General features: G+C 50.4%; 2 protein-coding genes across 7 annotated transcripts; one reads left to right on the forward strand and one right to left on the reverse strand.

Moving 5' to 3' along the window:
* Window positions 1-452: 452 nt before the first annotated feature.
* xylb (xylulokinase homolog (H. influenzae)) lies at window positions 453-14,037 on the reverse strand. 6 transcript variants are annotated; one of them, XM_086191838.1, is made up of 19 exons: window positions 13,898-14,035; window positions 13,161-13,243; window positions 13,008-13,077; window positions 12,403-12,483; window positions 10,691-10,777; window positions 10,472-10,600; window positions 10,108-10,173; window positions 8,992-9,064; window positions 8,271-8,389; window positions 8,116-8,197; window positions 7,771-7,811; window positions 7,579-7,694; window positions 7,319-7,434; window positions 4,237-4,310; window positions 4,066-4,141; window positions 3,751-3,809; window positions 3,319-3,406; window positions 3,087-3,181; window positions 453-2,125 (listed from the first exon to the last, which is right to left on the reverse strand). In XM_086191838.1, exons 1-19 carry the CDS (start codon window positions 13,952-13,954, stop codon window positions 2,039-2,041), a joined length of 1,599 nt encoding a protein of 532 aa, XP_086047964.1. In that variant the 5' UTR covers window positions 13,955-14,035; the 3' UTR covers window positions 453-2,038. The 6 variants fall into 6 exon arrangements, 4 of the variants coding, with proteins under 4 accessions (XP_086047964.1, XP_086047966.1, XP_086047963.1 ...); XM_086191837.1 differs by having other exon boundaries at window positions 454-2,125; window positions 4,066-4,162; XM_086191839.1 differs by having other exon boundaries at window positions 454-2,125; window positions 4,066-4,162; window positions 13,161-13,739; window positions 13,898-14,009.
* Window positions 13,753-20,838, forward strand: LOC147241246 (uncharacterized). Its single transcript, XM_086191855.1, has 4 exons — window positions 13,753-14,680; window positions 19,077-19,220; window positions 19,344-19,563; window positions 19,683-20,838. The coding sequence occupies exons 1-4, from the start codon at window positions 14,608-14,610 to the stop codon at window positions 20,185-20,187; spliced, it is 942 nt and encodes a 313-aa protein (XP_086047981.1). The 5' UTR covers window positions 13,753-14,607; the 3' UTR covers window positions 20,188-20,838.
* The last annotated feature ends 85 nt before the right edge of the window (window positions 20,839-20,923 follow it).

Consider the following 20,923-nt stretch of genomic DNA (forward strand, 5'->3'; position numbering starts at 1 on the left):
CTGGTCCAAAACTCTGCACCATCTCCGTGGTTACAACATCGCCGTGTGATTTAGGGGCAATAGAAAGTTATGATTCCCTGCTGAGGTCCTGACTTCCTTGTCTTTGTCAACACACCATGGCACCCCAGAGGTGAACCAGCAGGTTCCTCCTGGCCAGGCTTCCCTTCAAACCCTGAACTCCCAGTCAGAGGTCACTGGTATCAGGACGGTGGGTGGGATCTCTCTCTGTCAATCAAAGCTTCTGCTTCGGGCTCTGTGGCGACCCATAAAAAGGGGCGTGTAACGAGTCATGTGACTCTAAGGAGATGGAGGGATCGCGTGCCGCCTCCTTCAGTCCAGAAGAACAAGTGAGTGTGATGGAGGTCAGGAACATCAAACAATGATGACAGCTGAAAGCAGCACAGCTGCTGCCAAGGAGGGGAGAGAGGAATGCTGGGAGAAGAGTAGCGATGGCGTCAGGTCATCAGTTCCTTATGTACTTGACCTGTGAGTGCTGGCGCCCCCCGCAGGAACCCTCCGAAGGAACCAGGTTCATCAGCTCATCACTCTCTCTGGGCCGCCCACATCCACAGCTCTGCACCTGAGACTTGATGCACCAGGCTTCACCGTTCAGCTCCAGAAGGACGTTCAGGTGTGACGGTGCAGGATGAAGGAGAAGGAGACTCTTCAGTGTTTGGCCAAATCACCTCAACTTTATTGGTTGTTCTTAACGGTGATGAACACCAGGAGACGATCAGTTCTCTTGTCCAGGTGTGGTCTTCATTAGTGGTCACGTGGCTCCAGCAGGCTGGAATAATGAGGGCTTCCCTCAGCTGGGAGCCTGGAGCGTTGATAGGAGTGACGTCAGGAGAGGTAGCGGATCACTCCGGTCTCTGAACGCTCTCTCCCTCTGAAGAGAACCTCGCTCAGTGATGGCGACGAGGTCCACCGGATCGTTCAAAGATGGTGGTGCTGTTTTCAGAAGAGGTGGTGGGTGAAAGGGCAGCGCTTTTATAGCCGATTGAAGCAGAAACAGTGCTGAGAATTCCCAGCAGCCTCCAGAAGCTGCGAGCAGCAGCGCGGAGCTCACAGGAGGAATGAAAGAAACAAAGGCCAGTGACCCATCAAGATGGTGGACAGACTGATCCCGCATTTAGATGAGCCACTTCACTGACGGCGTTCAGGCTGAAGGTGACAATGTGTCAGTGCGGCGTTCCTGTTCCCAAATCACCGACCGACACTGAAGGAGTCATGTCATACCTGGTACCTGGTTTGTGTCCTCGCAAGAACAAATCCCCACGATGTTCATGTCCCCACAATGGCACGAGTACGTACACACACACACACACACACACACACAGAGTCAAATGAGGACAATGGGAGACCCTCCCACTGCTGTCAACGCTAGAAACACATGTGGCTCATCTCTGCAGTCCCCGTCTCCTCATATGAACCCAGTCTTTTCTGCCGCATTACACACACACACACACACACACACACCTCAGTTGAACTTGTCGAGGTATTAGTCATCAGAGATGGTGTGCATCATGTGATCACAGGGAGTCAGGTGACCTTTGTCAGGCTCTCATCAGCCACATTATGGAAAGAAGACAGTGAGAGGGTGAGGCAGTCCACAATCAAACATGGTGGCAGAAAATCCCATCTTCAACAGTTTCTCAAGTTTGACATCGTCCTGGAAATATCAGGAGAGACATTTGGAAACGTCTCTCCTGGACCCCAGAGTCAAGTGACTCTCCTGAGCGGCGCTGTCACAGAAACTGGAGCAGACACCTGGACTGCCGGCGTCCAGGTAGAGACGCTGCCACCTGCAGATATCAACGAGACTCCAAGTGTTCAAGTCTGACGTCCAGTCCAAGATGGCCGACGACTCCCGAGTCCTCCTCCCTCGTCAGGGCCGTTGTCCAGATGTCAGAAAAGAACATTCAACGCTCACATTGAACAAAGTTTGTGACTTTACATGGATTTGATCTTTAATAGATTTTTACTAAAAACTCATGTATTGTTTCAAATGTCATCTTCAGTGTAATTTAGTGACGATCTACGTCACTGTCGACCAATCAGACCCGGCCTCCTGCAGGACTCTCTCCTCCAATCGGGCGAAGCGTTTCAGCATCGCATCATACACCTGCAACACACACAGACATCAATCAACAGCAGAAGCCCCGCCCCTCCCTGATCCCATGGGCTTCTTACAGCTTTTCTTCAATTGTTTGCACACAAATCCAGGTTGTTGAGAGCCAACGACGACAGCCTGCACCTCACACACCTGGACAGGTCTGCTGAGCTCCAGGCACCAAACTGCAGGCCTTAAACACCTTTTTTTCTTTGCATTTGGCACAATTTTCATGAAGGAGACCTCTTGTTTTCCCCAAGGACCACACTGTCATTCCAGGTTCTATCCCAGAAGTGGGCAGCCAGGTGCCAGGGAAGGCCTTCAACAGGTGAGTCCACTGACGAACACTCCTTCAGCCACAGAAGAGTGTTCATCAGTGGACTCACCTGTTGAAGGGTTGGGTTGGAAGGACAACCTGCACACACACGGCCCTCCATGGCACCTGGTTGCCCACCCCTGGTCTAGTTGATGCCCTGCTCACCACACGGACAAACACCTGGCACAGGGTTACAACTAGCGATCAGAGCTTAGCATCAAAGCAGCAGGTGAGCTCCTCGGTGTTGGAGCAATGGAAACAGGGGCGGAGCCAGAGGAGTGGGAGTGAGAGAAGACGGGGAGGGCGAGGGAGGCCACGCTAGGTGACGTTTACCCTCTGCTTGGCCAGGGAATACGGAGCTGGTGATATGGGGGAGGTGCTGTGGTCAGACCCCCCAGAAGAGAGGGGGCAGCACAGGTTTGCTCTGTGTCTTTGTACTGTAACTGTACACAGGAAATACTTCTGTTGTTCTGGACGTGCACCTTTGTTTTGGTTGGGAAGAACACTGTCAAAATCCTTACTGTGGGAGCAATCAAATGCATTTGTTCCGTGTATCAGTGTGTCTGAGGAACAGCAACATTCAAAACAGCACTGCTGAGTGTCAAGTTTCATTTGAGAAGAATTGAGGGGTTTTGTCCATTTTGCGTGTGACAGTACCTTCTGTGCAGCAGGGTGTGGCGTGCAAACCACTTGTGGTTTCTGAGCTTTTTTCACTACATCAAAGAAGGAAAGTCCAGATTCTGCCAGTCGACCTGAGAACACACAAACAGCCAATCAGAGGGTGGGGTTTTGTAACATTTAACCAATCTACTCAGGTCACTGATGACACTTTTTGACCAATCAGGTTATCAACAGCCTTGTGAACCAGGTGTGTGTGTGTGTGTGTTACCGTGCAGGGCTCTGTAGGCGGAGCCCAGACAGGCAGAGTTGGACAAGTCGATGGTATAAACCGGAGCATTAAACACATCAGACAAAACCTGACAAACACAAAACAGTCACTTGTGTGGAAAAATTCACATCTCATTTCCTCAAAATAAAGTTTTATTCATCTATTTTATATTTGTGGCCAAAAGGATACCAAACGTGTCACTGCTGTCCACCAGGTGGCAGCAAAACATCTACTGCATCCAGAGCTGTGGCAGGAATCAAAGATGGCTCCCCCACCAGCGAGGCTCCGTGTGCGTGAGTAAGAACACGAACACGGAGCCTCGCTGGTTCTTCTTGAGTCCAGTTTTTTCCCTGACCCAGCAGCCATTCAGGTTTTGGGTTGGTCACTCGTCTTTAGTAGCTGTGGCCAACATGGTAGCAGCTGGCGACTCACCTGCAGAATCTCTGGATTGGATGATGCTCCTCCGGTCGCCAAAACTCTGGTTCCTGGAACTGAAAACACACCATGACACACTAGAGACTCATGGGAGATGTAGTTCTGGACTAACAGGAAAACAGGCACTGCCGTTAACATGTATCTACACAGCAGTGCAGCGACCAGCAGTGTTTTGAAAACAAGTGGGTGGGGCCAATACTGGAGTTTTACTTCACAGTAAGTTACCTAAACAAAATGATAAGTGAATGTGACGCTGAAACTAGTTGACAAGAGCAGGGATAAGGAGGCGGAGCCAAGTGAAGGAGGCCTTACTGATGGAGTATCCCAGCCGCTCAGCGTGGAGCCTCCGGGACAGGAACTGGCCCTCCAGCAGCGCACGGACCTCCAGCTGAGGAGTCAGTGAGGACACCTGGAGGCAGATGATGGAAACATCACCATCTACAGAGAGAGTGTGTGTGTGTGTGTGTGTGTCAGTGTGTCAACCTTGTTGTCCTGTGGATCAAAGCGATGAATTCCAGCTGCAAGAGGGGTGATCTCCAGAACGTCAAAATAAAAGCCTGGAAACGCCAGAGAGGCTGTTAGAGGGAGGAAGGAAGGAGACATTTTCCACCTGTAGGCCTGTTTTCTTTCCTCCTACGTTTAAGAGTTGAAAAAAATGAACACAAGATTCGATTTTTACTTTCAAAGCATCAGAGCGGTCAAGAGTTGCAGAGTAAGAGGAGCCGTCCCGAGGGTCGATGAATTCACAGAGGAAACCGAAAATTCTGGATCTGAAACAACGTTTACATTCAAGTTTATTGGTTCAAAATGGCTGTTCATGCTTGATATGAACAGCCGGCTTCGTCACGACTGGGATTAAAACCCACATCCAAACAAACAATCAGCTGTCACCAATGAGGTGAAACCTGATGCAATCTCATTGGCTGTCACTGTGTTCCAGGTATTTGGGTCTGGCCCCAAATGACAGGAGGGGAGAGTCACCAGCCGGGGGTCACTGGGAGAGACACCCATAGGTTCAGCCAGAGCACCACAAGTCTCTGCTGCAACAGGTGGCATGTGGGGTTCCCCAAGGCTCAGTGGTGGGCCCTGTACGGGTTCTGCTGGACACTGAGGACATACTTGAGGGTTCCAAAGCACTATAATATTAGTTGCTGGTGATACAAATGTATTGGGTCCAAAACAACTTTGGAAACAGTGGAGAAGACACTGGAATGAATAAAGAACCAAGTAAATCAAAATGCATCACATTTGGTAACCAAGCATCAAATTCAACAACTGAACTCATAACATTATGTGGAGATAGAACGTGACAGATGATACATTTCTTGGAGTGATTATAAACAATTCAACTGGGAGTGGCATAAAACATCCCACAGGTAAAATCTGAGTCAGGAGCGACTCTGTTTAAAGTCAGATTTCTGAAACAAATCTTCTCACATGATCGCTCCCTTCGGTCCATGGACCGGCTGCTGCGTGAAGGCGTGGACAAACGTTAAACCAAAGCACGTTTCCTGCTTCAAAAGAGAAGAATTGTTTAAGCACAAACGGCTGCAGAGAACCAACCGCTCGACAACGAATCAACCGACCGACCAACCAAGTCAAGTCAGTTTTATTTGTGTGGCACCAAATGACAACAAAAGTTCTCTCCTGACACTGTCCAAGTAGAGCAGGTCCAGCACCTCACCAGTCCAGGAGAGACCTGGTCTCTGCTACCAGTTCTAGTCAACACGCGGGCAGCAGCGTTCTGGACCAGCTGGAGAGTCTTTAGGGACTTATTAGTCCAGCCTGGTAGGAGGGAGGTGCAGTAATGCAGCCTGGAAGTGACAAAAGCAGGGACTAGTTTTTCTGCGTCTTCTTGAGCCAGGATGTGTCTGATCTTAGCGATGTTACGTAGATGGAAGAAGGCGTCCTGGAGGTTTGTTGAATGTGGGAGTTAAAGGGTCCTGGTCAAAGAGAACTGCTAGGTTCCTACGGTGGTGCTGGGGGCCAGGGTGGTGCCATCCAGGGTACCTGTCTCATCAGATCAGGTGGTCCTCAGGTGTTTGGGCCCAGCACAAGAACTTCAGTTTATCAGAGTTTAATAAAGGAAATGATGGTCCTCCATGTTTTCTGTCCTTCAGACAGGCCTCCAGTTCAGTCAGCTGGTTTGTTCCATGTGGATCATTGATGAGTTCAGCTGAGTGTCGTCTGCATAGCAGTGAACATTAATGGAGTGTTTCCTGATCATGTGACCTAGAGGAAGCAGGTACACGGTGAAGAGGACTGGTCCAAGCACAGACCCTTGTGGAACACCAGAACTGACTGTAGTGGTCTCAGAGGAACCATCATTAACTAGTACCAACTGAGATGACCTAGTAAATATGCCCTGAACCAGTTTAGTGTGGTTCCTTTAATACCAGTGACAGGTTCCAGTCTCTGTAGAAGGATATGGTGGTCAATGGTACCAAAGCTGCACTGAGATCTAATCAGACCAGCACAGAGACCAGTCCCTCATCTGGTACCAGTAGGAGGTCACTGGTACCTTTGACTAGTTCTGTTTCTGTGCTAGGATGAACCTGGAACCTGACTGAATCCTCCAATCAGCTGTTGCTGTGGAGAAGTCCCAGAGCTGTTTAGCAGCTGCTTTCTCCAGAACCTTGGAGAGAAAAGGAAGATGTGATGTTGGTCTGTAGTTGGTAGAACTTCTGGATCCAGGCTTGTTTTTGAGGAGGGTTTAATTCCTGCTACTTTAAAGGACTGTGGGACGGAACCAGATACCAGCGCCACATTGACCATATCTAAGAGGGAGGGGCTAACGAGGGGAGAGAGTCTTGGAGCAGCTTAGTTGGGATGGGGTCTAGGAGACAGGTGGAGGTTCAGAGGAGGACATTATTGAACTGAGCTCATGAAGGCTGATGGGAGAAAAACTATCCAAATGTGTGTCTGGTCCTCCAGCAGCCTCTAAGGTTCTGGGTTCTAGGGGCCATGTTGTCAGCTGATGGCAGCAGGAGAAGAAGTTTCTCTCTAATCAGGAGAATTTTGTCATTAAAGAAGTCCAATGACCATTGAAGAACCAATGGCATAAAAGAGTGGTGAGGCTGTTGTGAAAGCAGAGTTACAACCTGAACACATCCAAAGTTCATGAAAGCAGCACCGACCAATCACCAATTAATATCAGCCATGAATTTGGCTCTCAACCTGCTGGCTTTGCTTGTAGAATCTTGTTTGTTTTTCTCTAAGATAAAGAGCCAATAAATTGAAGTTTTAATTTCAAGAAGGCAAATGAAGAAAAGAAACGGGAGGAAAGGGAGGAGCAGGGGGAACAGAAAGGAAGACTGAAGTAAAACTGAAGGAGGAAGGAAGGAACAATACAAAAGGAGGGAGAAAAGACTAAAGGGAGGAAGAGAGGGATTTGAGGAAAAGGGAAGATGAGTGAAGAGTAAAAGAGAGAGCAAGTGGGAGGAGAGATGCTGAGGAAGGAAGGAGACAGGATGGAAGAGGAAGGAGGTCAACAAGAAAATTGAAAGGATGAAGGAAAAGTAAAGTTGGCATGAAGGATGGAGGGAAGGAGAGAAGGAAGCATCACCGATGTAGCCGTTGTTCCCGGGCGGCGTTTCTCTCAGGGCAGCTGAAAACGTGTCCCATGATCCTCCTGCACATTCGTTCCTGATTCGTTCTCTTGTTAGAGAACCGTTCTTGAAGCTGAGGACCAGACAGATATGGACTTCTACTTTTATGAGGACATTTAGTGACAAATAGAAGCAGAACCCCAGCTTGCTGAAACAAGTGGTAAACATGTTGGCACGCAACCAACTGTTGCAGCTGCCTGTGTGTGCATGAGCGTACCAGAACAGGGCCATGAACGCCTCCCGGTCAACAGGGTTACAGAAGATGTGACCTTCCAGAGCAGCACAAGGCTGCGGGAGCCACAGAAACACTGTGTCACTGGTCCCCAGACTCACCTGCACACACACACAGAGCCATAACAACAAGTGCAACAGTGCCAGAAGATCTTCCCAGGTGAGGCAGGCTACTCACGGCGAGGTCTCCGGGCTGCAGCTTCATCCCGGCCAGAGACGCTGAGACACCAGAGACATGTTAGACCTCAACACTTCCTCTCTCCCTCATGAAAAAATTCAGAATGATTTAAAAATGGCCGCAATAATCTTCAACAGGTTAACGTCAATGGACATTGCTGTGCAGGCAGGTCCATCGCAACAAGGCAAGCAAATCTAACAATCGCCTCGGGCCCCAAGGGGCCCCGAGCTGGCCCAGGAAATTGTTTGTGGTTAGCACCCCCTCCTCCTGGTGCAGCACCCTCTACTGGTCAGCCTCCAACACTAAACCCTCAGTCTTCACTCATCTCAGGTGTCCTCAGCTCACCTGGATTGTCCCCGGTGAAAGCGATGACCTTGCAGCTCTCTGAGAAACTGTACCGACGCACAAAATAGGAAGCGACGGGACCCTGTGAGGACACACAGGTGACGTCAGCCAGCAGGTGTCAGATTGCAGACCGAGTCCACCAGGACGAGTCTCACCAGGACGGACGAGGAGGGTTGCGGTGCTCCTAGGAGTCGCTCCAGGTGAGGAGCAGTGGCACGCAGGCAGACCTCAGACCAGTTCCTGGTCCTGATGTCCAACAGATTCATGCCCGAACCTGGAAAATCAATCAGGTAGCAGATTATACGCTGGCAGGAAGGAGCTGAGCGATCGCAGGATCAAACTTTTGTCTTAGCTAATAATCAACATGATTGAACTATCACCATCGCTCAGGCACCGTGGCCATGCAGGTCACATGACGTTAAATGGCGTGAAGTTTAAACTACAACCCTTTGATCAAATGTTTGTCACTAAATAAAGTGAGAACAAACAAACATGTTTCTGTCAGTTTCAGGGCACTTGTGTCTGACAGATGCTAGCTGGCTAATGCTAACTTGGAGTCAACGCGTCAGAACATGCGTGTTGGTCTTTGCATTCACAGCGACAGGAGATTCTTGTCACCATGATGACCTTCAAACATGCTTCTGCCTCCAAACGAAGACGTTTGATCTTGTTTCCATGGTGATGCCAACATGACAGAGACTCTTGAATAAATTTAAAAATGTTGAAAAAAAAAACTTTGACATTTAAAAATCTGGAGCTCGTTGGTTAAAGAACTGAATGTGTCGCGGCGACAGCGCTTGCTGATGTCACAGATGTGATGTCAGTCAACCCAAGTGAAAACTGAATCGTTCAAACATGAATGAAAGAATACTGAACCGTCACTGTAGTCGATCGCAGCGTAACCACCCAGGAAGAGAGACGCCGCAAAACTGCTGACCAATGAGATCCTCTGAAACACAAAACGAATACCAAGTGAGACCCGCTTGTCCCTTGGCGGGCCGGACCAGAATGACCCAGGGAGAGATAAAGATCTGAACCAGGAAGCCCATCCAAGGACATGGACTTGGAGAATAATTAGTTGATTGTCATCTTAAAAATTCTAGGAACACGTGACCCAAAAGAGCCGACGCCCTTTGACCTCTAACACGGTGAACACACACGGAACACCAATCAGTAGCATCCCCCGAGGAACCACCCTCCAGGTTCATTTTGGGCTCCTAATGGTCTCTCCCAGAGGCCCCAGTACTAAAGTCCAACTGGCTGAAACCTGGACCGGGTCCACCTCAGGTTTTCTAGCAGCTGAGGTGGACCGTTAGTGGAACAGGACCTGGGAGGACTAGAGCAGGGAACCTGGACCTGCTGGAGTGCTGCCACACCAGTGACCCCAGTGAAGGGGGTGATGTGGTACACCACATTCATAGTAAAATATACTAATACAAAATTAATCCGTGTACAATTTATATAAACACAAAATATACTAATACTTGATTTTTCTTGTAGTTTTTTGTACCGAGTATAAAGTATACAAGTGCACACATGAAACAAAGAGTTGCATCTTAGAGTAGTTGGTACTCCAAAGAGGATTTGTACCGCACAGCAGTCATGCGGTACGAGCTATACTACGCACAGCAGTCATGCGGTACGAGCTATACTACGCACAGCAGTCATGCGGTACGAGCTATACTACGCACAGCAGTCATGCGGTACGAGCTATACTACGCACAGCAGTCATGCGGTACGAGCTATACTACGCACAGCAGTCATGTGGTACGAGCTATACTACGCACAGCAGTCATGCGGTACGAGCTATACTACGCACACCTCCAGCAGCACTAGAGGACCCCAAGAGCCCGTCATCATGAATTCACATCGTCCCTCAGGGGATTCTGGGTAATTTAATGGCTGCAGATCTTTATCTCTCCTCTCTTATTCCTCTGAGAACACACAGACAGATGCGGCCAACTTCTCAGGGGTCAGAGGTCGCAGGCTAACCTCAGTGTCCTGGTACTTGAGTGGTTGGTTCTGATGCAGCTTGGCGATCTGGTTTCCTGTGAAACGCTGTCAAAAAAACAAAAACAAACTTGAGACATGTTTACTTTTCTAATAAACATAAATCAAATGTCTTGTTCCCATCTCTACAGTGAAGGCCAACTTGTTTTCTTCATGGACCGACAGATCAGCTCAGAACAAGACGGCGCTCGGAACAAGACGGCGCTCGTCTCCGTCTGTCACTCTCAGCTCTGGTCTGCCTCTCCATCTCGGACCATTAGCTGTTCAACGCTATGTGAGCTGGTTGCTAGCTGGGTCTGTTAGCTAAGCAGGCCCAGCACAGATGTCTCAAGTAGGACGGCGAGACCTCATAGGCTCTGGATCCGGTGATGTCAGCAAGTCTCAGCGCGCCCCCTGCTGCCGCCTGCAGGTGGAGACACTGTGGCGTGCTGCTGGAGTCCATCCACACGGGACTGTCTGGCACGGAGAAACTGTCCTGTTCTCACACACACACACACACACACATTAGACACTGGTGCATACACACACATGCGTGATGCTGGCACACACACACACACACACACACCTGCAGTTGCTGGCTCAGGTTCTGATCTGGGTCAAGCTGGCTCAGAGTCTGCGATGCCCCCGTCTTCCAGAACACGCTGCCATGTTGCTGAGAAGAGAGGCAGAGCCGCACCAGGTCTGGTGTCATTAGCACGCTCAGCTGACCTCCCACCGCATTCTCCTACTCTGGCCCACGAGCTGCTGGCGCTGCCGTCATTCGTAAACTGAGGGACCTCTTTGGTCAACATGGCACAGGTTTCAAGGTCTGACTGGTCAGCGTGGGGGGGTTGTGATCCGCCAGCAGCACCAACAGTCCCTCGCCAAGGATGTCATTATAGTTAAACCTGGTTGTCTCAACCATCCGTCATGGGTGATGTCCCTCCCTAACACGGTCAGACCTGGAGCAGCCACTCTGACCACGCCCACCATCAGACACCAAGGTCTCTCCACAGAAACAACTGTGCTGCTGATCCCAGAACGCCTCGGTGGCGCTGACCAGCATCACACTTGCCACCAGGTGAGTTTCAGAAAGACTGATTTGAGCTCTCAGGTTCCAAAATCTGGCACTGACTGATTTAACAGAGCTGAAACCACTGACCTGCTGATGCTAACAAAGGGGCTGGGTGTTAGCATCAGCTGACTGACGGATACATTCGGACGCCAAACAGAAGGGGGCAGCACATCACCGTATTTTGACCTCATCCACAACACCAGCGGGTGAGCCAGAGTCCACTGACTCATCATCTTAAGCTTGGTTTATGCTTCTGCGTCACGATGACAGCATTAAGACGGCGTCATTGAGCATTCAAAGTTCTGCGGCGAGGGAACGCGTTGCTCTGTAATTCACCGCCAAGCCGCTAGGGGGTGTGGCTGTGTCTTTCTATGGTTTCGGGGGCTCTTGTTGGATTCCTTGGTGGTCGTACTTGCGGTCCTCCTCGATAACCCGTTCTTTGGCTTGGTCCATTTTTGCATGTAGCTCTCACCACAGAAACTTTAAAAATGGCGGTGTTGTTGTGCTGAACCACAAATGACATTTTGAGCGGACCAATCACAGTCCTTGACATTCACTTCACGACGCGTGGACACGATGCGTAGTCAGGCTACGGTGAAGTGGTCTGTGCAGACGGCGTAGGTACGGCGTCGCTGCGACGCAGAAGCATAAACCAGGCTTCAGGCTCGCCGTGTGACTGAACTCCAGTGGTCCTGTGGATCGTTGCTGTATTGGAGGTCAGCTGCATCAGTTATGAGTCTCCAAACACGCCAAGTGTGCCTCATTTATTGGTTGCCACAAACTGCCTTGAGGCAGCGGAAGCTGTTCTGAGGGAAGCCTGGAGACTCACCATCGCCACCTCAGGGGCAAAGTGGTACAGCGAGACATGCTAGCCGGTTCACACATCTGCAGCAACACAGATGTTACTGCTGCTTCTCTTTTAAAGAAGAGATTTGAATGCTTTAGGAGATCGGTGGGAGAAGAAATGGCAGCAGAGGGGAGGGAGGAGGACGGTGCCATGCAGCTTAGGACCCGGGGGATCGAGCCCTGGCTCTCTGCCTTGGCCCTGGTGGTGCCAGCTTGAACGACGCGCCACCGGGCCTCTCGATGCTCTCAGTGCCATCACGGACTAATCATCATGTCATGGTCATGTTACGCGTCACATCATTCAACATGGCCACTGGGACGCCATGAAGAGGAGGGTAGAGTGAAGGTAACGTGGAGCACCTGTGTTCTTGTCTCACCTGGCCGCTGCCTGATAACGCTCCCACCCTGGAGAAGTCAAACCCTGCCGTCTTCATCTTGTTCAATAGCAGATCCATAGCCTGGAGACACACACACACACACACACACACACACGCACACACACGCCGTCACAGCCTGGCTGTTGCAACTCATCACCAGTGAACAAGCTCTGGCTGCCATCGACTCTCAGAATGTTGGCGTAGGGTCAGCGGCGTCAGCGACACCTCTGGTAACTCTTGGCGGGTTAGTAGTTTCACTCAGAACCTGTCGGGCTCAGAACTGGCTTCAAGGTTAATTTAAGTCTGTTCAGTCTTATCTTTGGTGTGGGAAAGTCTTAACTGCTCAGTCTCAGTGCCTCAGAGGTCATCAGCTGACCTTTGACCTCTAAAATAGCAGTTAACAGCTTCATCATCAGGACGGGCACGGACGAGCCTCACTGTCATCACGAGGACTTTCACAGACTTCCTTACTTCCTGAGACGGCGTCAAAGGGCAACTTGAGGGGTCAGAATGTTCTACTTCCTGTCTTTGAAACAAAAGCGCCTCTCGTTTGTTGTCTGTGTAGCAAAGGCCAGTTTCCACACCGATGTTCTTTGTGTCTGTACCTTGACCCACATGAGCACCGGCGAGGTGACCGTCAGTCCGTCAGAGTGAACATGAACTCCCCCTCGAGTCCTGCACACACCAACAGTTCACATCAAGGAAGTTTGCTCACACACACACACACACACACACACACACACACGGGGACGTGTTACCTGAACTCAGGAAGCGCCGAGTCAAAGTGCACATTGTCCTGGTGCAGCACGTTGAGGTCTCCATTGATGGCGACCACCTTCAGCTTCAGAGACAACGAGACACAGAGGAACATCACTCAGGACGTCCAGGGAGGACGCAGGTCTTCGCCATCATCTCCTGAAGACGCCAAACAGTTGTGGGATGCGAATGTGGCCGTTGACTCGTGAGTGAGGCGTCACATGGAGTGAGCTACAGCCACCCTGAGGCAGAAGGCAGTACTACAGCGAAACCCCACAGGGTGAAGCCAGCCCCACTTTGCTTTACGGTCAGAGGCAGGCGAACCTGACTTCCATCAACACTGATGTGGTCCCCACAGACCTGCTAGGACTGAACCGTGGGGTGGTTAACCAGGACGATGGAGCTGGAGAACCGGTCACCATGGCAACACCAATCAAGGTCCTGGAAAGGTCCGAGACTGTCATGGCAGCGTCACTGACATTCATGTTAGTGACTCGTTTGGTTTTCACTTCAACCTCCTTTCTATTCACGTACGATGACGCAGAGCATCGTCATCGCGCTGCTGCTTCGGGGCTCACGAGCTGCGGGATCAAAGTTCGTCACATCGTTTTAGGTTCTTTACATGGTAAACGATCAGGTTTCACGTCATCATTGATTTGTGACGCGCGCTGCCTCCGCGTAGGCTCTACGTCATCGAAGCTCAGGTGAGCGCAGGTGAATGAATGAGTGAAGCTTTTACCTGCTGAGTGCTGAAGTCGAAGCCCAGGTAGAAGGACGCGTCCGAGCCGGCCGCCATGACGGAAGAGCTGACTCTTAAAGAGACAGGCGCGTATTGTGATTGGAGGAAGCACTGACAGGAAGCTGTCAGGTCACGTGCAACAAGATTTACACTCAAAGTGACGTAACGCACATGCGAACAGCTGTTTTCATCAGAAACACTGGAGCCCTGGAAGAGCAGCAGCTGATCAGTGGGAGGATCATCTGATGAATGATTGGTCATTTCTCTTGTCAGCATCGGCAGGATTCCATGAAGATCAGGAGGCCACATTTCATCAAATGAGGCGGGGGCGGAGCCTGGGCGCAGGGACAACCTCTCCAGTGTCTTTGTAGCCCGGCGTGCCCTTCAGCTACGTTATATAATCTGGGTTTATCTCAGTTTTTGGTGAATAAATGTAAACTTTTTTATCATTCGTTCCCGTCGAACAAACGGAGGCGACTGAGCAGAGGGAAGGTCAACGCAGGACGTCGTCCTTCACTGTTTACACTCCAAACTCAGAGCGTGTGCGCGGCGTCCCGCCTGGCCAACAGAAACACGTTTCCTCTGCAAACGCAACAATTAAGCAATCGCAACTCAACGTGGAGTCGAGTGGTTGGGTGTTTGGGCTCGTCACAGCTGTGTTCACTGACGGGGAATAGAGCACCTGCAGCAGGTGTGTTGATGCCAACAGGATGTCCTGCTGCTGCTGCAGGGGTGGCGATGATGGCAGCGCCGGCGAGGATCTCGTCCAGAAGCTGCTCGACGGTAACAGGCACCTTCAATCCTGAACTCACAGGAACATCAGATGATTTGATGTGTCAGTCAGAAAAATCCAAAAAAGATATCACACGATTGCAGTTGAACTGTTGAGTTCAAATATCTTATTGTGTTGCGTTCAAGGACTGGAGTCCGGCACCACGCCTTTCGTTCCATTGTAATTCACTTGCAAAGTATTTTTTTTACTCTGTGGTACTTTGAGGTAAGCTGTTCTCAACTACAACTGTTAATTATAATCTCACAACCTGCTTCAACATAATTCAATGTTTGTGATAAAGACGCTGACACAAGGTAAAGTTGTGATAATAATAATAATAATAATATAATAATAATACATTTTATTTATAAGGCGCCATTTCAACAACAGTTTAAAATAGATAAATAAATAGAATAAAACATGCACGATTTAAAAGAACAACAACAGAAGTCCCTAGGAGAGCACAAGAGAGGGCATTCAGCCATACGCCTGTCTAAAAAGGTGAGTTTTGAGATGATTTTTGAAGGTGTCAATGGAGTCAGTGTTTCTGATGTCAGGAAGGAGGGAGTTCCAGAGGCGAGGGGCAGAGCAGCTGAAGGCTCTAGCCCCCATGGAGGTCAGACGGAAGGAGGGGACATTGAGGCTGATGGAGGAGGAAGACCTGAGAGACCGGGTGGGAATGTTGGTGTGGAGAAGGTCTGACAGGTATGAAGGCGCGAGGTTATGGATGGTTTTGAATGTATGGAGGAGGATCTTGTAGTCAATGCGGTGTTTAATGGGAAGCCAGTGGAGTTGATGTAGAACGGGGGTGATGTGACTGATGACAGGGGTTCTGGTGATGATTCGGCAGCTGTGTTCTGGACCAACTGAAGCTGATGGAGGAGTTTGTGTGGGAGACCAAAAAGAAGTGAGTTACAACAATCCAGACGGGAGGTGACGAGAGAGTGGACCAGGATTGCAGCGCTGTTGGGAGTGAGAGATGGGCGGAGACGGTTGATATTCCGGAGGTGGAAGTAGGCGGACCGGATGGTGTTGTTGATGTGGGTATGGAATGATAAGGTGGAGTCGAGGACGACACCCAGACTCTTAACCTGAGGGGAAGGGGAAACGGAGGTGTTGTCAATGGTGAGGGTGAAACTGGGATGCTTGTTGAGTGTGGATTTGGAGGAAATGAGGACTACTTCTGTTTTATCACTGTTAAGTTTGAGGAAGTTTGAGGTGAACCAGGATTTGATTTCCTGTAAACAGGCACAGAGGGAGGAGGGTGGGAGGGTGGAGGAGGGTTTGGAGGAAACGTAGAGCTGGGTGTCGTCCGCGTAACAGTGAAAGTAGATGTTATGCTTACGGAATATCAGTCCAAGTGGGAGGAGGTATATGATGAAAAGGATAGGGCCAAGGACAGAGCCCTGGGGAACACCAGAGGAGAGGGGGGAGGGATCGGATGTGAAAGATTTTAACTGAATGAATTGAGTACGGCCAGAGAGATATGAGCGGAACCAGTCCAGGGGTATGTCTGATAGTCCAATGGAGGCAAGTCGGTCGAGGAGGATGGAGTGAGATATGGTGTCAAAAGCCGCGCTCAGATCGAGAAGGATGAGAATGGATAATAGTCCGGAGTCAGCTGCCAACAGAAGGTCATTGGTGATTTTAAGGAGGGCTGTTTCTGTGCTGTGATGAGGACGAAAACCGGATTGGAACTGTTCGTAGAGGTTATTGTTGGAGAGGTGGGCCTGGATCTGTGACACTGATAACAGTGACACGCCACCAGTCACAAGGTTGGCCACGCCTCCTCATTGATGGTTTGTCTGTTTATGTTGTAGGTTCTCCCTGAAGGCGTCAAAACTATGAATGAACACATCTGGAATGATGTAGTACGTGTTCTATGTTCTAGATTCTTCTCAACAGCCTCCCTCTGACTCCTGCTCTGCTCACGCTTGGCGTTCTCTCCATGAGCTTCATGAGGTCATCACCTGAAACGCTCAAACATCAGTGACGGTCCAACTAAACGCAGTCAGGATGGGATGGCGTGTTGCTGCAGGACGCTGTGGCAGCCATGTTGGTTCAGTAAAGCCCCCACCATCACACCTCCTCCTCCATGCTTCACGCTGGGAACCATGCATGTAGAGACGTCCCTCCATCTTTTCTGTGTCCCACAAAGACACGGCGGTGGAACCAAAGATCTCAAATGTGGACTCATCAGACCAAAGCCCAGATGTCCTCTGGTCTCATGTCCACTCCTTGTGGTTCTGGTCCAAAAAAACCTCCTCTGCTGGTTGCTTCTCCTTGGTGGTGGTTTCCTTGCAGCTGTTGGACCATCAAGGCCTGATTGGCGCCGTCTCCTCTGAACCGTTGGTGCAGAGACGTGTCTGCTACCAGAACTCTGAGGCGTTCATCTGGGCTCCAGTCTGAGGAGCTGTTAACTGGTGGTTCCTGAGGCTGGGGACTGGGATGAAGTCCTCCTCAGCAGCAGAGGAGACTCTTGGTCTTCCTCTCCTGGGCCGTCCTCATGTGAGCCGGTTTCATTGTGGCGCTTGATGGTTTTTACGACTGCACTCAGGGACGCATTCAAAGTTTTTCCAGTTTCCTGGACTGAGTGACCTTCAGGTCTTAGAGCACTGATGGACGTGGCTCCTCTCTACTGAGCTGATGGTTCCTGCCATGACATGAATTCTAGCAGTGGTCAAACAGAGCTGTCAGCTGGGGAGCAGCCTGACTTCTGCTCAGCTCAACTGATGCTCCCAACCAGGAAGAAGGACGGAAACTCCTCCACTGAACCCTGACAAGGTGAACCTGAGAGGGGGAACCATTTCAGGTGATGACATCATGAAGCTCCCTGAGAGAAGGACGAGGGTTTGCAGCGCTGCAGCGAAGCAGAGGGAGGCGACTTTGAGGAGCTGGAATATAAAACAGGTTTACAGTTCTGAACAATTCTGTCTGTCCTCCATGATTCCATTGATCTGCTTCAGAGATTTGATGTCTTCAGGATGAAACTACAATGTAGCAAGTAGCAGAAACAAAGAGGAAACGTAGAATGAGAGAGTGGTGCAGTGGTCTACATTGTTGTCATCATCTTAAAAAGAAACAATATTCGCATCAGAAAAACTAAGCTACTTCTGTAGCCTGCTCCTGCGTTTGCTAACGGCAACTAGCAACTCCAGGCTAGTGTTTTACTGCAGGCGTTGACAGTGTGAAAGGTACATACAGGATACATCATGTTATAGAAACAAAAGTTATACAAGTCCTGTTATTGTAGGCCTTTATAGAGCAGTTGAATACTGCACACACTCACAAACACAGAGGACAAACCAAAGCTCACGGTGGAGGGAAGCTGCCCTTCAGCTGGAGCCCGTTCCTCCTCAGCTAGAACCCCCTGCCTCCTTCAGCCCAGTCCACCTGCTTCTCTGCTTCCCTGTGGTTCTGATACCAGGTTACACTGACATGGAGCCGGCTCTCCCTCCCCCCTGAATAATAAAGGTCTGAAATGAAAGAAGAAACACTCATGTTAGCGGCACAACACTCAGTATCTAAGGGAGTCAATTCCCAGTAACAGCAACAGCAGCAGGCTCTGGAGCTGCAGGGTTACCACTGGTGGTCTGAACACCATGGAGGAAATGATGTCAGCAGTGCCAAAGTCCTGTCAGGAATAAATCCATCCATCCCTCCCTCCATGTTCCCCCTCTCCTCCTGTTGAGGGTGGGGGGGGGGGGGGGTGGAGCCTATCCCAGCAGCCTTCCCCCTGGACAGGTCACCAGTCCATGGCAGGGCCAACACATAGAGACAGACAACCATTGGCTCTCCCAGCCACGCCTACGGTCAATTTAGAGTCTGGATTAACCTGGTCCCTCTTGATGTCTTTGGACTGTGGAGGAAGCTGGAGTACCAGAGAGAACCCAGCAGGAACAGGGAGAACATGGAGACTCACCCAGAAAGACCCCGTGCTGCAGCCGGGGCTCCACCCACAACCTTCTTGCTGGGGGCCACAGTGAGGACCACTGCTCCACCCACAACCTTCTTGCTGGGGGCCACAGTGAGGACCACTGCTCCACCCACAACCTTCTTGCTGGGGGCCACAGGGAGGACCACTGCTCCACCCACAACCTTCTTGCTGGGGGCCACAGTGAGGACCACTGCTCCACCAGGCCACGCAGGAATAAAACGATTTCATAATAAAAACTAATTTTAGTAATAATCACATAATGAAGTCATATCAGCAATTAGCATTTTCAACACAATGCGTAATTTAAAAAACTAAAGTCATCAAGATAAAATCTGATGCATTTTATTTAGCAGGTTATTCAGGGGACAAAGATGTTCAATGTTTACAGTCCTCCAGGACAGCAGGTGGCAGCACTTTAGCTTGCAAGTAAAACTGAATGAGAGGAACATCAGAAGTCAGTGTGTCTGCAGGTAAGAGGACGGATCAGCTGGTGAGAGAAGAAGAAAAGGAGGTGGAGAACAGGAGAAACATGGACGTGTCCCTGCTGGCGGAGCAGTACAGAAGCACCAGAGAGACACAGATTAGGACGACTCAGGTGCTGCTGTTCAGGACAGGTGAGGACACTCAGACAGGTGAGGACACTCAGACAGGTGAAGACACTCAGACAGGTGAGGACAGCTCAGTGGCCCCCAGAGATCTGGGTTCCTGGGTTGATGGTCTACTGTGTGTCTCTTAAGTCTCAGAGGAGCTGTCCAAGCCCGTCAGCATCATCCCCATCAGTCAAGGTTTGACGTTGTCATGGGAACCAAAGGGCAGCTGGCCACCAGTTCTAACCTTTGCCCCGAGCCCAATGACCTACGACCCCTGGCAACTGAGCCACCATCAGTCCTCCTGCCCCAGTGTCACTGTCCAGCTTCCTTGTTCCTCCCTGGAAACACAGAACTCCAGCTTTGACAGGTCGATTATGCTCACCTCCACTGGTTTAACTGGTTCAACACCTTTGCTTGGTGGCCTGGTTCCACTGGTGAGTTGAACAGTGTCCACAAACGTGTCCTCCATGTTGTGTCTCTAAACAGGCGATGGTCATCGTCCTCCGAGTCATGGAGGAGGAGCCTCTCGGCTGCAGGTTCTCCCGGCAGCTGGTTCAGTGGCACCAAAGAAGACAATTACATCGACGCGAGTGGAGATCCAGACCTGTTGTACCCGGTTCAGATAGTTGGCACTGGTTCTATCGATGCTTCCAGCCTCCACCTTCCCGGCAGCTCTGTCACTGGTTCTCCGCCGTGTTCGGTGGCCGGATCTCTGAGCGGTTCTGAGGAGAGCTCTGCTGCCATGGCCGCTATCACTGGATCCTCCTCCGGCCCACTGGAGGGTCAGAATCAGAATGAGAGCAGCTGCGTGCCAGCAGGAGGGGACCACAAGAAGGCCCCCGCTCTCAGGCTCACACGGCAGCTGAGCGTAGGAGGGGTGGGCTCCTCGACTTGGGTCCACCACGACCAGAACCACTACCCCTTCCCCAACAGGAAGCCACCGAGGATCTCAGAGGCAGCCAGGAGGCTGGGCATGTACTCGTCCTTCTGACTTGGGATGGTGTTCCATCTGGATTGTGAGGACTCACGCCGTCGGCTGTCACCGCCGTCGGCTGTCACCGCCGTCGGCTGTCACCGCCGTCGGCTGTCACCGCCAGAACTCAAGAATGTTGCCATGATGCTGATATTTGGTTGAATGTAGGTTGTGAGGTCTGTCAGATCCACGTCAAACACCATGTCCAGACGACATTTTAACATCTGTTGACATGAATGTTCAATGAAACTTCCTGTCTGTCATGAAAGAAACAGGAGAGGGGAGGTGGTGTTGTGATCAATAATCTATACATGATCTATAAACGACAATGAAGATGATTTACTTAACAAGAACCAGAGAACCTTTGTGGTTTCCTGTCATGAGCTCACACGGAGACGCTGAGATCAGGTGATTTCCTCTCCACATCACGTCTGATTAACTTGTTGGGTGTTTATCTTTTGGTGCTGTGATGTCATCACTCCGGCAGGTGTGCCCAGGTGTTGAGATGAATGGCAACAAACTGACGTCCAATTAAAACAAGAGTAAGTGAGTGAGAGAGAGAGAGAGAGAGAGAGAGAGAGAGAGAGAGAGTGTTTCTACACAAGAGTGGCATGAGCAGGATCATTGACACTGCACTTTCTATTCACACACACACACACACACACACACACACACACACACACACACACACCAGAATCCGCAGACACATCAGGATGAAGGAAACCGTCGAGGCAGCAGAATCAGTGAAAGCCGT

This window comes from Aulostomus chinensis, chromosome 21, assembly GCF_037954235.1.
Source record: "Aulostomus chinensis isolate RoL2024-O1b breed Wild chromosome 21, RoL_Achi_v1.0, whole genome shotgun sequence".
Lineage (NCBI taxonomy): Eukaryota > Metazoa > Chordata > Actinopteri > Syngnathiformes > Aulostomidae > Aulostomus > Aulostomus chinensis.

What these genes read in the sequence shown, in the direction of transcription:
- LOC147241246 (XM_086191855.1), top strand. Translation starts at nt 14,608, where the DNA reads ATGTCCTGCTGCTGCTGCAGGGGTGGCGATGATGGCAGCGCCGGCGAG. An exon ending in CGTCCAGAAGCTGCTCGACG is followed by an intron (nt 14,681 to 19,076) that starts GTAACAGGCACC and finishes GTGTGTCTGCAG; the next exon opens with GTAAGAGGACGGATCAGCTG. An exon ending in CAGAACTCCAGCTTTGACAG is followed by an intron (nt 19,564 to 19,682) that starts GTCGATTATGCT and finishes GTCTCTAAACAG; the next exon opens with GCGATGGTCATCGTCCTCCG.
- xylb (XM_086191837.1), bottom strand. Translation starts at nt 13,954, where the DNA reads ATGGCGGCCGGCTCGGACGCGTCCTTCTACCTGGGCTTCGACTTCAGC. An exon ending in TGCGATCGACTACAGTGACG is followed by an intron (nt 8,390 to 8,991) that starts GTTCAGTATTCT and finishes TTGATTTTCCAG; the next exon opens with GTTCGGGCATGAATCTGTTG. An exon ending in TTGATCCACAGGACAACAAG is followed by an intron (nt 4,163 to 4,236) that starts GTTGACACACTG and finishes ATCTGCCTCCAG; the next exon opens with GTGTCCTCACTGACTCCTCA.